The sequence below is a fragment of the Gymnoscopelus braueri genome, assembly GCF_963280865.1.
Source record: "Gymnoscopelus braueri genome assembly, chromosome: 6".
NCBI lineage: Eukaryota > Metazoa > Chordata > Actinopteri > Myctophiformes > Myctophidae > Gymnoscopelus > Gymnoscopelus braueri.
In genome coordinates this window covers 48,330,393-48,347,923 of record NC_137607.1, presented here as the reverse complement: position 1 = coordinate 48,347,923, position 17,531 = coordinate 48,330,393, and the positions used below count along the sequence as shown (strand labels likewise).

Here is a 17,531-nt window from a genome sequence, read left to right as displayed (position 1 = left end):
AAGTGGATGAAAGAAATTAGATGAAGGGAAAGGGTTTTGACCACAGGCCATGTAAAATGTGCATTGCATTAGGGTGTAAAACAAATAACAGAAAAGTAGGTACCTGTAAAATGATATAAAATCTCAGTTTGAAATGAGTTTACTGTGTTCAGTATTCTTTTCTACAAGGTTCTCTGTAAGTTAACATTTCAAACAATGTGTTCTATGCGCATTTCAGGACACACCTGTGCTTCTCTCAATGTTGAAAGAGAAGAGTGGAAGTCTTGTTTTGTTGAAGTTTCTCTCACAGCTGTTTTATTCATGCATTGCCAAAGGCCTTCCTTGAGAATCTTCTTCACACATGCACAATGCACACTTCACACTTTAGAAAGTTTGTTTTGAACAACAAAGTGAACTAAGTCTCTCTCTCTCTCTCTCTCTCTCTCTCTCTCTCTCTCTCTCTCTCTCTCTCTCTCTCCCCAGATGCTCGCCCAGTCATTGTGAGCATGGAAGCAGATGCAGTCAATCATGGAGTGCTTTCCACTGTAACTGTTCCAACAGTGGCTACAGAGGAGCCACCTGCCACTCATGTAAGCAACTGGAGCCAAGATTAAGACCTGGGTGTCTGTTGGCTCAGCTGGTTCAGTTCAAAGACCACACACACACACACACACACGCACACATTTTAGCTAAAAGAAAATATTCACACCCTTTCCCCGTTTCACGACTTCAGCTGAGAGAGAGAGAGAGAGATACGGCAAGATGCGGGGACAGATGAGCGTGAGATAGATCACTGGTTCCCAATGTGGGGTCCAAGGACCCTCAGCGGTTCCAGCTAAATGATTGATAGTTACGAGTCCATTTAAAGTATAGGTCCCAGAGATAAGAAATCGTGTCAAACGGTGGTCAGATGACAGACTGAAGGAGCAGAGAGGAAGAACATAGAGAAGCAGACAGGCAAACTCAGAGAGAAAAGAAAAAAGTGTGAGGACAATGTATGATGGCTTTTTTCCCAGATAAATTAAGAGAATTGTATAGTGAAATCGTAGCATGGGTGAGTGCAATTAAAGAACTCTATGCGCTTGTATTGAATCAAGCCACACAGTCCTTTGGTGAGATCGTTACTCAGATATTTAATGGCAACTCGGTGCCTAGTTCTTGTCAAATCCATAAAACACAAGAGAGGTTCCCCCCGCACACCATACCAAGGGAATGTCTTGCGAAAGTTCTTCGCCCAAGGTGTCGAAAATACATGTGTAGGAATTTGTTTCCCCCTTTAAACTTGAAATGGATAGATGTTTTGTAGCCTGATAATCCACCGAGGATAGCATTTGAACATCATTACCACTGATATGCTTAGTAAAACACAGTGTGCACAATAATATCCTCTGTGTTAATTTATCCATTTGTAACTCTGAGAGTGTACAAATGTTCCATTTAGTTATATTTATACATTCTGAGTTAACCGCTTAAGCTCTATTTTATACTTAGCCATTCAATGGTGCTGCGATGCGAGAAGTTTTTGGGACATTTTGGAAACATTTAGCCTATAATTACATGCCCAAAATAGGATTATACTGTGTACTGTAATGTTACTGTTGATTTCCTTGAACTTGATTAATTTGTCTCCTCAGCTGTATATGAGCCATCATGTGAGGCCTACAAACATAAAGGCAACACGTCAGGGCATTACTACATCGACGTGGACGGCAGTGGACCAATCAAACCCCAGCTTATCTACTGCAACATGACAAGTAAGTGACGCGTGCACTAGGGCATTAACAGAATAATCGAATATTCGAATATTCGGCTATCAAACCACTATTCGACCACTGTACATCAAAGTCGATTATTCTATATAAAAATTAAAAATTAAAAAACTTTTTTTATAAGATTTTTTTTTTCAGTGGCTTTTCTACAGCAGACACGCAGCTGTGAGCTCTGGTGTGACGTCAACTCGCATTCCTTGAGTGGAGTCGTCAATGCCATTACAAAAAAAAAATTAAATCGATTAATCGAATATTCGAATACTTACAGGTCGAATAATTCGAATGCTAAAAATCACTATTTGTGAATGCCCTAGCGTGCACGTGTGTGTGCACGCACTCACCCACACACACAGCCACCACCACACCACCCTGTAGAAATTACATGTTCACACAGTCACATTCAGTGACTCAGTGACTTTGATTCGGGGGACAGGGGGGCAGACTATTATTAAATCTGTTCCAAAAACAGATTTCTCATTTGACCGGACCAAGAAAGGCTCATACCCCTCATTGTCAGCAGAAGTCTGAGATAATTTGTCAGAATCCTGAATCTGGAAGCTCCCTGAAAGCCCCCTGTTTCCCCTCATCATTTGGCATCGTTAACATTTGCATAATTGGGAATAATGATTATCATTTGTTTCCCATGTTCTGACTCGCATTCAGTAATGTCTCTCTCTGACATTACCCTCACCAGATGAAAAGACATGGATGGTGATCCAGCATAACAACACGGAGCTGACGAGAATACGAGCGTTCCCCGGGAGAAATCAGCATGCAGCCCACTTTGACTACTCGTCTGAGGAAGAGCAGCTTGCAGCCATCATCAGCCAATCAGAGCACTGTGAACAGGAACTGTCCTACCACTGCAGAAAGTCCCGCCTCCTCAACACACCAGGTAAGACACATTGATGAAGCTTGTTATTCTACTCTCTACTGCAAACTTTACCAACTTAGCTCTAACAAACTCTTTGTTCCATTCTTTGTTGTTGTCTCCAGAGGGAGGGATGCAGGCTTATTGGTTTACAGTCCAAACAGGAATTACTTTATTTATTTGCAGAATAACAGTTCAACTGAACAAACACTGAAAATAGGACACCAGCCGTGCCTGGTTGTATAACAGGGTTTGAGTAAATGGTTCTCACCTTGACCCCTTGTCTCATGGACTGTACCGTACAAAAGAGAGGACACAATACACATCTTGATTAACCGTTTAAACCCTGACCTCAAGTCCCCCAGGTGTGTGTACTTGGCCCCCTCCTTTTTTCCCTCTTCACCAAATCTCCTTGACAAAAATAACCAATCTAGTTCTAGAATGTTTGCCAATTTCTGCTGAGTGTTCCCCTGTGCACCAGAATTGGGTTCATGTGGTTAACTCCAGGACAGGTGTACCCCATTACCCCAAGTGCGTCACTCCCAGCTTCTCTCCTCTGCTTTCTTCTCTTCATCTGATTTCAACAAAGAAACAACAGGGCTACAGTGCAGAACCTGGTCCTCCAGGCTGAAACAGGTCAAGTGAAGAGCAATGAGACAGCCTACAATACATGGTTTGTGTTGAAATCCTGACAGGCCAGCCCAGGAGTTCGATGGAAGAAGGGAAGAAAAGAGGAGAGAAAGTCCTGTGTTCTAAGTGCTGACCACAGCAGACCTTCCCAATGAGCTGTCACTTATCTTGTGACACAGTCTTCTTACTCTGTTATTGTTGTGAAACGTGTCTCTTTTCTACCGCGGGTCTCTTTGTCAGCTAAAATGCTGCAGCTGGGAAACATCTTGTTCAGTCGACAGTACTAGTGTAACAAAGGCAAAAGGAAGAGGTCAGTGGAAGGATGGATGTGGTTGCACAAAGCTCAAACTCAAGTCAGGCAGGAGCTGCTGTCCCCCACTGACTATAGCCAGGGCCTTTTTATATTGAGAACAAAACAAAAACAAAACAAATCTTGCTGATGCAAAATAATACTGGATCCCAATGGAACTACTGCCTGGCCAAGGCCAGTCCCTAACTAGGCCACGATCCGGCTTACTAGTTAAAACAAAAGTCACTGCTTTCAAAGTGTGCTCCCTCCCAGCTGTCCTTCTGTGGTGGTGAGGTGCATGTCTCCCAAAAAGCTCTTTATTCCATAGCTGCCACACATCAACTGTGGGTAGTTGTGTGCATAGTTCTTGAGAAGTCTGAGCTAACAAGCTCACCGGGAGACAGTGTGTGTGGAGCTGTACATTGAGCTAACAAGCTGGAATGTAGCAACCTTCAATCATTCCCCTCAGCCCCTCACAATTTGATATAGCAGTAACCTTGCTGCATGTGATGTATTTGAATCTCTACAACTTTTGCTAATGGCGTGTGCGTGTGTGTGTGTGTGTGTGAGAGGGGCCTTCAAATGGCCGGCCTCTCCAAAAGGAGGGCTAAACAATTAGCAAGGTACTGCTCAATATCAGCTATTATAGGAAGCCGCTCAATTTGAAGGAGGCGTTGTTTCCTTTACCCATGATTGTTGTCTGCTGTGTTTTTACATTATTGTATGTAACAATGTTATGCCTTATATGCACTTCGTAACTGGCTGTTTTCCCATTATCTGACTGCACTGGCAGTGTTTATGTCCTTTGTATTCTTGTACTGTTTATGTGGACATAAATAAATATTTCATGTGTGTGTGTGTGTGTGTGTGTGTGTGTGTGTGTGTGTGTGTGTGTGTGTGTGTGTGTGTGTGTGTGTGTGTGTGTGTGTGTGTGTGTGTGTGTGTGTGTGGCTCTCAGAGGGCTCTCCATTCAGCTGGTGGGTGGGAGGTCCAGGCGGAGGGCAGGTCCAGACGTATTGGGCCGGGGCGTTACCAGGCAGCCAGCAGTGTGCATGTGCCCTGCAACACAACTGTCTGGACGACAGACACGACTGCAACTGTGATGCTGACCACGAGCACTGGTACGGATCCTTATTATCGTGTATTGTGTATCATGGATTGATTTTTTATTTGTTTATAATTATTTATGATTATGCTTTTAATACTCACTAATGCATACAGTATTATGCATGTAGACATGTAGACATGTGCCTTTGCTGTTCCTGTATCTGTTCCTACTTCAGTTCTCACATATTGTCCAAGTCACCCATAGAGTTACAGTATATATTATCTAGAGGAGGGACCCGCCCATTCATTTCAATTAAGTTGCTCACCCAGCGCATACTCCCCTCTTTCCAGGTTTGGGCCCTCTGGTTTGATGAGATTATGTGGCCCATTCGCATGGGCAGTAATGTCCTTTATGTGTCTACACCACAAATATACGCCCGTGCGGCATGCACAAGCCCATGACTCGAGCCCATTTGGTTGAAACCCTTTTCGCTCGTTCATGTAGTGGGCCCCAACCGGCCCAAACTTGCAACATAAGATTTGGCCACGGCACGGAAGGCTGCGCCTCAAAATGTTCCCCGGTCCTGGGGGCTTGTCGTTACCTCCTAACCGATCCATTGCCATTGCAGTGCTTGTGTCAAGTACGATCATAAACCAACTTTGACATCTACAGCAAAAGAGGATTTGGAGAGTCAGATGATGAGGTACGTTTGGCTGTAATTTACCTCATACATATACTGTACCTGGACCTGATTTAATATGGACTCCAGATTCAGCTGGTGAGCTTTCTAGCCTCTTTCCTGCATTCCAATCCACCTGTGTCAAAATAGTGTAATGACTAATGGAAGGTGGTGTGTCACACCTAACGTCAGCTCCCAGTACTTATCACGTCTTAGTTACCCAAGCTGTGGTGCTGAGTTGGCTGTGCCTGGGGTCGAACCTAGGATCTTAAGGCGAGCGTTTTACTGGCTGAGCCACCTGGACTAATACAAGACAATTTAATATAACACATAAAATTACATATTAATCCCCTCAACACATTCCCCCAAGGCAGATAACAACTCAATAACTCAATAGAACACTAAATGTGTGAACCCTGCAGCCTGCTGGGAAGTTCCTCTCCTATCAAATGCACACCCCGTGATGCTACAATAGATTAAAAAATAAGTCAGTCTGTGAAAGCATTATGGTGACCAACTTATACCCCATACTCTACAGGGCTCCATGTTTAGAATCTGACCTGACTGTACGCAAAACAAGATCACACCACTACTACAGTCCATATGGTACAGCAAAGAAAATTTGTTCTGGGATTTCCTGATTAGTAAAAGTATGTGTGATGACATTCATGCAATTACAGCTAAGTTTAATTGTACTTTGCCACGTCTCCATTTACTCTTAACCTCCCTGGGGAGCATAAAGTACAAATAGCTTTTATAAAGCTATTTTTACATACCCAGTTTGTTTGGAATGCTGGTTAGCAGCAAGACACTGTAAATGGGAGCTCACTGTTTCAACTGACAACTGACTCTGACTGGAGCTATCTGCCACAGGTCCAATTTCTTTTGTAATTATATGTACGTTTAAAACCACCAAACATATCCTTTAAATACACACAGGACAAAATTGCAAAGATCAGGAAAGCATGTTTGGCATATGGATAAAATGCAAAACAATACTGTGTATACAGTCATTAATATCACTAAGAAATGTGCACAGGCCAGGGACACTTTCCCCCCTATATTTGACTTGTAGGCACATCAGCCTTCCAATCAGAAATCCTAATTTGCAGTTCAAGCAATCAAGATACTAAGCAACTATTTCAGGGGCAGCCAATCATTACTAGTTCATCAGTCAGAAGTGACTCACCTTCCTGTTAGACACCTTATGGAGCATATGTGTCCTAAGCCATAATGTTGGAGTGTTATCACTGCCTTGGAATGATTCTGCAGACTGCCCCCTAGAAATCCCCTGCCAGGGCGAGGATGCTGTCGAGGTGCTGTAGGCCATACAGTGGTTCAGAACCCTCTCTATCAGCCGTTCGCAGGTGGTGGGGGTGTTGCAGAGACCAAAGTGCATGATTTTAAACTGCCACAGTTCTTGGGAAAGGTGTTCTTGGGCCAAGCCTTCGGGGGATACTATGGAGGTCCAGCGAACTGAGTCAATGGGAGCCCATGATGTGTTCGATCACATCGTAATTGCGGGACAGCAGGTATGAGTCCTTGTGGGTCACCGCGTTCAGCTGCCGATAATCCACACAGAGCTGCCTGCTGCTGTCCTTTTCTTCACCAGAACGAATGGGGTACTCTTAGGGGCTGATGTAGTGGTGGTCTTGCCATCTGCTGATGTGAATGATAGCAATGATACATTGTGCCTGAGGCTAAATGTCGGCACAGTTAGCTCTTCCCCCTTGGTGATGCTGGAGGGCTGTTGTCTCTGAGCCCAGATAAGAATCAGTCCTTGGGTACATCCACTGTGGCTCCCCCAACAATCAAGTTGGTCCAAACCGATGATGCACGCATCTTGGATGTAAGTCAGCCAGAACACGTTGTGCAAGCTCTTATTGGCCACAGCTATCTGGAGGGTCGATTAGGTAGACATGTTTCCTCTCATCGGGGCCCGCTCCTTGGTCACAACTCAAATTGGTTTTGTCATCGGTGACCAACCTGAGGACAGGGAGTCATGGGTGTTGACCTGATTCCCTGGTCGGACCAGGGAGAGAGAAGCTCTCATGTCAATGAGGGCTTGGCACCGAAACGCCATTGAGGTCACAGTCTATGTCTAGTCCTTCAGCTTGGCCTATCTGACCGATCCTGTGCTCAGAGGGAGGGGAAGTCGGATTGGACTGCAGTTCCCTCTCTGTGCCAAACTGTCTACTCCAGTTGGCGGAATGTAGAGTCGGTTCTGCTCGTTCTGTGCATGTGCTCCCGGAGATGGTCAAGGCAGAGTCCGAGAATAGAAGCCTGCAGGACTAATTCTTCTTGGGCTCTCCTTTCTTCTTCTGGTTGGTCGATGGGCCTAATTTCTTCATTAGCGCGGTCATGAGGGTGGCACCGCACCGCACAGTTAGCTATTCCTCCGGGCGGATCGTCTGACCGGGTATAGTGATGTTATCGGCCTCTTCCAGCTGCTCTTGTCAGTGACCTCGGGGCACGCTGGTGCCATCGCACCAGAGAGAAGGTATATGCCACGGTATATGCGGTATATGCCACTACCGTCACCCGGTGGTAATAAGTTATAGAACCTAAAACAACAATCACGATAACCATACCTGATAACCACACCTGTAACAAATATCTAATAAAATAATGAATAACACAATAAACAATATGTGTGTGTGTGTGTGTGTGCACTAAGGCATGCTGGGAAGTCACACATTAGCACACTGGTTGTCAACGTGGGGTCCAGTAACCCCCAGGGTTGGCGTTATGACATTGTAGATTGACTATTTTTGACAAAAGTCCTTTTATGGGGGTCCCTGGCACAAAATATTTTCAAACAACGGTCCACGGCCAAATTCATATCAATGTGGGGGTCCTTGACATGAAATGTTTGAGAACGGCTGCATTGGCACACCCACGGGATGCTACAATATTTAACACATAAGCTGCCATGGACGCAGATCTGCTTCCTATTAAATAAAACCGTGGGCTGCCAGAATAATCTAGAACGCAGATCTGCGTCCTAATGTTTAATTTGGTTAATAGACGATCACGCTGTTTTATTTACATTCTGAGATCAGTTTCGTTTTCCACTCACCTCCGCTTCACCCGGAAGCAATTTCAGCGATTTCCGTTTCCGGTTTCCGGTTTTAGCTTGAAAAATGCGCTCTTTAGGCCAAAACACGTTTTTTCACACGGTATAAAAAACGAACGGAGAGCTCCACTTCTATTTTCTTAAGTCTGGGTGACGAACAGTCATCGTCGTCGTGTATCACATCGTACTTAAGCCCGATCAAAGATTGTTGAAAACGTCACATCCGGTTATGACGTATTGACTGTTTGAGCCTGTTTGGGGGGGGGGGGGGGGGGGGAGCGAGTCAGCGAGTGATCAAGGTGTCTTATTTGCTGCTCTCTGCTGGTAGATCTGTCGTATGTGTTTAAAACTGCAGTCAGACGATTTATTTGAATGAAATACAAATTACAAAAATATAAAAACACGCAAATCGCTGGCACAGGGGTGAGTACATTATGAATAAACTCTGGCAGTCAATGTGTTAAGCATGCATTAGACACATTCACTGGGTTGTGGCCAATTTCAGTGCTGACTCCACAGGCAAACCCCTTTCCTGCTGTCATCTCCCCTGTCCAAACTGTGCTATTTCTACACACTAGAGCTTCTGCTGCCCATCAAAATTTAATCAGATGGTGCTACTGTACTGTATATATGCACCATATACCGTATACAGTCCTGGAAGAAGTTTTAGATGGCCAACAAGGCTGACAGTAGTGGGTAGAACTGTATAGCAGTATAATCATCACAATCAGTTACATTAAAATGTTTGTATCTGTCATTTAAAACTCATCATTCCCATCCCTTCCTTCAGGACTAATGACCGGGGTCTGCTAACCCATAAGGAGAGTCTCCCAGTCTGGTCTCTGGTGCTGGGGGACATCCACAGACCAGAATCAGAGGCTGCCTACAGGGTGGGGCCGCTCCGCTGCCATGGGGACAGTAAGTCCTAATTCAACTTGTCCTGTATATAAACTTGATACTGACATCATGTCAATGTTTATTCCGGTATAGTGTCAACTGCTCTTGCCCTCTTTTAGTACCATTGCATTGTACTGGCATTCATTCAACTGAGAACATTATACTTTATAGTAATAATAGGCTGGCAATTCTCCTGAATTGAGCTTGAGACCGACACATGTGGCCTCCTCGCACAGAGAATCACAAAGGACAAAGGAAATCAAATTGTTGGGATTTTACGTTCTTTACCAATAATTTTTTTGTAAGTGAAGACAGTGTGCGGGAATCCCCCTCCCCCTTCCACATTTCTTCTACTAAACTGTGTACAGGAAGCACACTGCAATTACCTTGCAAAAGAAGCAATTTGATGGAAGATGGCCTGCTCTTGAATTTGAAATAACATTTTTTTTCTGATTGGTGCTTGTATCCAGGGAACCATAATACCTCACATTGTGATATGGACCAGATTGCTCCATTTGTAAAGGCAATCATTATTGCACTGTGTAGCTGGCCACAGCTTGTTCCTGACCTCGCATAATTTGTGAGACATTCTAATGAGTGCCGATATCCACCTTATTTACCTTACCTGTAACCTAGAAACAGTCACTGCCAGCCGTTGGCCTCAAAATACGTTTTCTTTGCTTTATAATCATAAACATCAATAATCTGTGGTACAATTCTAGTAACAATACACTTGAGGTCATGCTATACCATGTGATATTTGCGCTGGTGTGCCCATATCTCACATTCTGGCACTCCCTCTTATGTATCCTTGCTTAAATAAACAATACAAAAGAGCATTTTGTGACTTCCTGCTCCCATCACAGCCATGTAATGTTTATTGTTTTGTAATCTGTTTAATAATTTAGTTTTTTCAAATAAGGAAGCATGGTTATTGAGCTCTGAAAACGTAACCCTGATTTATACCTCGCTGGCAGTGTCGTGCGCTGAAAACAGCCAATTTACAAGCTCATAACGCATTACATCCTGTTGCTATTTTCAGAGTACGACACTACCCTATATACTCCCAGGGATCTGTACTTGGCATTCTCCTTTTTTCCTCTACACCAAATCTCTTTGCGCAACCCGTTGTGAGCTTGTAGATTTGCTAATTTCACAGAATGTTTGGCTATTATGACAGAATAGGGACGCTAGGGTTCATGTGGTTAAGCTTTAAGAACGGTACTCAGATGTCATGCATTATGACATGTGTTCCACTCAGTGCACTAGCTTTCTTAAATGCTGTCAAAATTGCCATGAAGGGGTAGGATTTCAGGGTTTCTATTAAGAAAGGTAATGTGGGTTTCTATTAAGAAAGGTAATGTGGTGTAGAAGGGTGTCACATGAAAGATTCGAGGGCATTAAAGCTACAGTCTGCAAGTGTTATGTCCGTTGTCTCACTCTTCCAATAGAGAGAGGTTAATGCAATGATGTCTGAACTACAATAAAGAAAAGTTGGGAGACCACCTCCAACCACTGCAAAAAAAAAAAAAAAAAAAAAAAAAAAATACATAAAACCACATAAAAGGTTTCCACCCACCTGTTTAATGAAGTCTTGAGGTTACAACCACATGCAGGCTAATTACCATTACAGCGTCTGTAAAAAAACATTAGTCCCCCTTTTTGTTCTTTTGCCTGATAGTAATTTCTAATAGAATACATAGTGAACAAGTCAAAGAAACTAGTTTTCTCATCCTTTCATTTATTCATAATTGCAGCCCTGGGTTATCTAGGTATAAAAATAAATGCTCTGCAGGATGAATCACCCTAAATGGGAGAACATAGCTTGAATTATGCCTTTGTTGTTAGCTAATTAGCTGAACAGTTGGCTCATTTGTTTGCCACATAATTTTCATTAAAAGGCTGCTATAATGAGATTTCATTTGTTTTCCAGAGAACTTCTGGAATGCAGCGTTTTTCGACAAGGAGACCTCATACCTCCATTTCCCCACATTTCATGGGGAGCTGAGTGCCGATATCTCCTTCTTGTTTAAAACCACCGCCTCCTCTGGCGTGTTCTTGGAAAATCTGGGTATCAAGGACTTCATCCGGATTGAACTCAACTGTAAGTAAAATCTAGATTACATGAATTGAAACTCAGCTGCATTTGATGGACCCTGTCCAGATCCCTGTCCTTTCTTGTCCAAACCTAAATGTCATACAGATTTTCCAAATGCTACTGTAGCATCTTCCTCTGTCACTCGCTTTCTCTTTCGATGTTTCTCTCACACATGCACACAAACATGCTACTTGAACACTCTGCTTTTCTGTCCTTGAGGGTGGATTGTCTGTATTTTTTATAACACCTTTATCTAAAGCACTTTCACTCACCCACCCATTCACACATCCACACACAGAGGCAACCATGTAAGACAACAACCTGCTCATTGGGAGCAGTTAGGCGTTCAGTGCTCAAGGACACTTCGACACAAAGTGTGTTGGTGTCATATGTGGACTTTGTCACACACACACACACACACACACACACACACCACACCACACCACACCACACCACACCACACCAGACACAGACACAGACACAGACACAGACACACACACACACACACACGCTGAAAACAACTGTGCATCCTAGCTCCAATATTCCTGTTGTCCCTTTGTTTCTTAACCCGTTCAATCCGGGAATGCATCTGTGTCATTTTAGATTTGAGCTATAACCATTTTTTTATACTTTGGCTATTTCTTTGAAAAATCTTGAACATTTGTGCAAATCTTTGAATACATATTTTTTTTAATATATAAAAGATTGAGACATTTAGGGTGCTTCTCGAGGACTCACTACATAGTGACTGCACCTGCTTCATGTAACTCTGTTTATTTGCATCTGTGACACTGTATGATTCAAATGTTTGTTATTGTTTTTCATTATGTATGTATTGTATTTTATATGCTGTGATCAGGGCGCCCTTGAAAAAGAGAGCTTGCTCTCAACGGGCTTCCCTGAATGAATAAAGGAAAAAGAAAGAAAAGAAAGAAAGCGAACATTTGTAACTCAAATCTTTGCTTCTGGAGGTCCCTGGAACAAAATATTTAACAAATGAACAAAAATATATATTACAAAATGTGCACACATTTTCACGATTTTTCGAAAATAGCAGATCTACAAGCTCATAGTGCGGCACTCGCGCGCTATGAGCTTGTGTATCTGCTATTTTTTAATAGCCAAAGAAACGGATTGAATGGGTAAAGGGATAACAGGAATATTGTAGCCAGGATGCACAGAGAATGCTCTCATTACTGTATGGTGCTATTGTATGTAGTAGCCATCACCAACAATGTGTTAAAACCAGTCTGAGAATCCTCCTGAGTAACGTTTATCCCAATAACTTACCCACTTTCAACCTTATGTCCCTGACGTGACAACAGTACAAGCGCACAGCGCATCGCATCGCAACGTGTTGTGAGCATGTAGATATTATTATTTTCTCCCACGCAGTCGTACAACAAAGTGTAAATGAATCAGGCTCAAGTGGTCAACAGCTGAAGAGTTGGATGGTTGTTATATCACCGTGTGAGCTTTACAATGCCACAGAATTGTTCCGGGACAGAATGGTGCGGAGGCGTGGGAGTCGAAGAGGCCTGTCATGCAAACATGCACACGTTTCAGCCTGGCCTGTTCTGACTTGGTCATTAGAAGTTTATGCAGCCATCTGTCTGGCCTGCCAACAGATGCACCGCAGGTTGGAGGATGTCTCTTTACAGGCACAATACAGGTATATGGAGATAGAACAGGACTGACTAATGGCTCCACTGAAGCCTGTCATAGTCTGGAGCCAGCAGAGGAAACAATTGTGTCTAAAATGATGTGACTAAAGTAAGATTTATTCAGATATTCATTATATATTTAAAATAATGAAACTCCCAAAGCAGAATATGGCAAGGACCTTTTTTTGGCAAAGACATTTTCATGTTGATTGGAATGCTTGATGACAAACTCTTCTGCTCGATACCTAAAAGAGACATTTTGTCTCTCCCCCCGGACCTAAACATACAAAAACACATTATGAATATTATTATACAACATTCAGGGATCAGAGAGAAATCTTGTATACCCCTGTAAATGTTCTTTGGCAGTTGTGGCCACAGATGTTTTTTGAAAATGTAACATCCATTTTACTTTAGGGGGATACAGAAATAGATGCATAATATATCAACATTATGTCACTTTAACCAAGTTGGCTATGAGTATACCTTAATGCTACCTTCCATCATTATCCATATCATCATCTTTACAGCAATTTCATTTTTGGTATCCTGAGTTTAACCCATTAAAACCGGGAACGCATCTGTGTAACCACCATTATTTGATACTTTGGCTATTCAAAAATAGCAGATATACAAGCTCATAGCATGGCACTGAGTGCCGCGCTACGAGCCTGTAGATCTGCTATTTTAGAAAAATCTTGAAAATTTTAATATACTGTATATATTTTTTTAAGCGAACATTTTTAACTCAAATCTTTGCTTCTGGGGAGGTCCCTGGAACAACATATTTTGAGATGGGGGTCCACGGCCAATTACATATCATTTTGGGGGCCCATGACATGAAATAGTTTCAGCACCACTGATATTATAGTGCGTGCCAAAATCCTGAAGGGGGCGTCAACAAGTGTAATTTGGTAGCGGCGGACATCTTTGTGGGGTATAAACAGGTTGACTTAACATTGCCCCCCACCAGTATGTCTGCAGCTACTATGCCACGCCCCCCGTGGTGACGACACGTTGGCACACCCTACAGCAGCATAAGTTTAAAAAAAAGGATAGGATTTAGAAGACATTTGTAGAATCTCCAGAAGCGAAGTTTTGAGTTACAAATGTTCACTCAAAAATATATATATATATTCAAAGATTTGCAAAAAAGTTCATGATTTTGCAAAAAAAAAGCTGATCTACAAGCTCGGGGCCACGCTATGAGCTTGTAGATCTGCTATTTTTGAATAGCCAAAGCCAATCTAAAAATGAACACAGATGCGTTCCCGGATTGAATGGGTTAAAGAGTCTGTAGAGCTGTCGATCTCCAGTCAGGTGAGTCCTTATCAGGAAGTCCAAACAGAAAAGATGTGAGGTCTGTGATGTTGTTCCAGCACGTCAGTCTCAGTCTGTGGCGGTGAGCTGAGCGATCCAGCGATGAGTTTAACCAATGAAGTGTAGGCAGTGTCTCTCTCCTCAGGGGACACAATTATCTCAACATGTCAGGGTAAGTTTGCTCATCAGTCAGTCATTATTTGACAGCTTGAGTCAGACCGACTCTGCCGAGACAATCGCACGAGCCAATTCAAATAGTCCACAGCAACGACGTGTGACTCTCTTCCTTTTGTCCTCACATCACCCCATCCCCCGCCCCCATCGCTTCCTCTCTTCTCCTGCATCTGTCACCCCCACTTCTCTCACCCCCTCTTTAAATTCTGTCTGTGTCCCCTCCAATTCCCTTCTTCCGCTCCAACCCCCTACTACTGTACCTGCACACGCATACGCCTCTCTCTCTCCCCTCCCGCTATTCCTCTCTGTCACATTCTCCCTTTTCCTCCATCGTCAAGCCTCCACAGAGGTCCTCTTCTCCTTTGATGTGGGGAACGGGCCGCTGGAGGTGCGCGTGGTAACTAGCGCACCGCTAAACGACAACAGGTGGCACGGCGTGCGAGCCGAGCGGAACGTCAAGGAGGCATCGCTCCGCGTCGATGCGCTCCCCGTTGCCACGCAGGAGGCTCCTGCTGACGGACACATCCATCTGCAACTCAATAGCCAATTATTCATAGGTGGGAAACATTTAGAGTGTGTGTGTGTGTGTGTGTGTGCGTGTGTGCGTGTGTGTGTGTGCGTGTGTGCGTGCGTGTGTGCGCGTGCGTGAGAGAAGGAAAGAGGGAGTGAGTATGTTCCTGTTCTCCCTCAGATTTTCTGCAATTGGAATAGCAGTCTCACGCACGTACACGCGCACACACGCACACCCCCTAGCCCTTCTGGCTTGATAAACGTCTTTGTGACTAGGGAACAGAGGAGATTTAGTTATCATCTCTCCTCTTCCTCTGAAAGTAAACTGCAATTGTAGTGTAATTAAACTTTTTAGATTGCAGCCTCTTTCTCTTGTATCAGCAAAATGCTAAATGCAAAAAAAAAACACTCTGCTTCCCAATCTACAATATACAGTATCACACAATAGTGTGGGTTAACACTGTGCATTACTCTTTTCAGATTGTTCAGAGCCTCTGAAGAGTGTACGAATAGAACCAAATGGACCCTTACGGGTCCATTTGGTTCCATTCCACTCTTCAGAGTTAAAGTAACATAATGATGTTATTGTGTAGCTGCCCCCATAGAGTAATAAAACAACATCATAAAAACAAAGCAGCACATACTGTAGCAAATTACACATATAGCACATAATTCACATCTTGCGCATATTACACAACCACCCCCATTTCAAATATAGTGACAATAGCAGATCTGCTATTCTCACTATTATTGATTCTATTCACTATTTATTTTTTTCCTAAAATGTTTTATCCCACGATTTTGTAACCCTTATTTTTCACCCGGTGCCAAAGTGATCCTGGGTGCTACACTCCCCCCACAGCCTAGGGAGCCCAGGGCCGAGCTCATGCCTCCTTCAATGCATGAGAGCCAACTGACCTTCTTGTCACCTTACAGGGGGGAGTTTCCCCGGTAGGACATAGCGTGTGGAAGGAACACGTTATTCCAACCAGTTCCTTTCCCCTCCATCAGGCGCCCCGGCTGTCATGGGGGAGGCAGTATAGCGACCAGGATTACGGCATGTTTTTGTGAGGGTATTAACTACCCTAGGAGACACGGGGAGAACATGCAAACTCCACACAGAGTAGGCCCTTTAGCCAACCCCACCTAGGGTATGGGCGCTGATGACGCGGAGGAGAAGACACGCCCCCAGCACCCACAGCGTCCCCGGCGGGAATCGAACCCAGGACCTTTTAGCTGTGAGGCGACATCGCTACCGACTGCGCCACCGTGCCCCCGATTCTATTCACTATTAACTATTCATTGATATTAAAAAGAAATTTATACTTTTGAATACTTAAGCATTTTTAAAAGCATGCACTTTTAAATACTTGTAATTTACCATTGTAATTTTAATGTTATATATTATCAATAATACTATCTTAGTGTTTTGCCAATTTTTGGGGGGACCACTTGCAATATCCTCACCCCGCCCACATGTTGAGAACCACTGCCATACCCGACTGTGCTCTATACAGCCTGATAGAATAAAAACATAATCCTCTCATCCACCCCATGCACCCTGAGTCTAATAGAAGGCATAAAAGCAGCAGCACTTAATTCCGGGTCGCAAGTACTGTAGGGCAGTACCAAGCTGAACAATAATCACTTTCTACAAATAACTACGCATCAAGGCACACCAAGAGAAGGGATCATTCAATTATCTTTGTGTGTGAGTGAGGGAGTGTGTGGCTATATACTGTAAGATATTCATTTTTCTATAGACTTATTTCCTTTTGTTTGTGCATGCAGTGTGCCTCTATGCACATACATTGCAAGCTCTTAAGTTGCTCTATGTTATTCACACACAGTGACATTGGGACTTGAACCAAAATTAAATCCAATCTGTCAGTTAAAGTGTTATTATTTATTGCTGTATAGAGAGCTGTCTATTTCATGACAACTCTTCATAGAAACACAATTCCATACCTGGACTTTATCAATACTAGAGATGTGTAAACTGTCCGTTCCTCCCAACTTCATCAAGTCCACAGTGCTCTATTATCTCTGCTTAGCTTATCTTCATCAATTGTGCACTGTTCTGTAATGGTTTATTGAGCTCACAATCTGTAGAGCTGTGTGGAGGGGAAGACGACAACAGAAAATCCATGAGGCTGTATCTTTCTGCAAATATTATGGATGTCAGTTTATATTAGGAAGCACATTTTGGAGAAAGAATCAACCAACACAAACAATGATGGGATTGGACTGAGGCAGAGGAATTGAGGTGAATATTGATTAGGTGAATGTGTTTAGCCAATAAGCCTCTCTGAATGGCATCGATGTGCAGTGATTATTATTCTTTATGTACACGGTCTGTATGTGTCAGAGTGTCATGTTTAATATTATCCTCAGGTTCATAGTATTTCCTTTATTAAGACTTAAACTAAAAATGTACACTTTAAGTTACTAACGTGTACATTTTTAAGGTACTCTGTTAAACCTAACCGCGAAGCCTCAAGTGAGACCAAAAGAAGCCGTCTAATTC

General features: G+C 43.3%; 1 protein-coding gene across 1 annotated transcript in view; it reads left to right on the top strand.

The window, feature by feature from the left end:
- Positions 1 to 17,531, top strand: part of LOC308086986 (contactin-associated protein-like 4) — a gene marked incomplete at its 3' end in the record, with an annotated part of 149,545 nt that overhangs the window by 80,838 nt on the left and 51,176 nt on the right. The window contains exons 12-18 of the mRNA XM_080430626.1: positions 463 to 569; positions 1,614 to 1,733; positions 2,443 to 2,643; positions 4,497 to 4,659; positions 9,132 to 9,259; positions 11,172 to 11,342; positions 14,833 to 15,051. Coding sequence (XP_080286752.1) covers positions 463 to 569; positions 1,614 to 1,733; positions 2,443 to 2,643; positions 4,497 to 4,659; positions 9,132 to 9,259; positions 11,172 to 11,342; positions 14,833 to 15,051 — 1,109 coding nt within the window. The remainder of the gene's footprint in view (positions 1 to 462; positions 570 to 1,613; positions 1,734 to 2,442; positions 2,644 to 4,496; positions 4,660 to 9,131; positions 9,260 to 11,171; positions 11,343 to 14,832; positions 15,052 to 17,531) is intronic.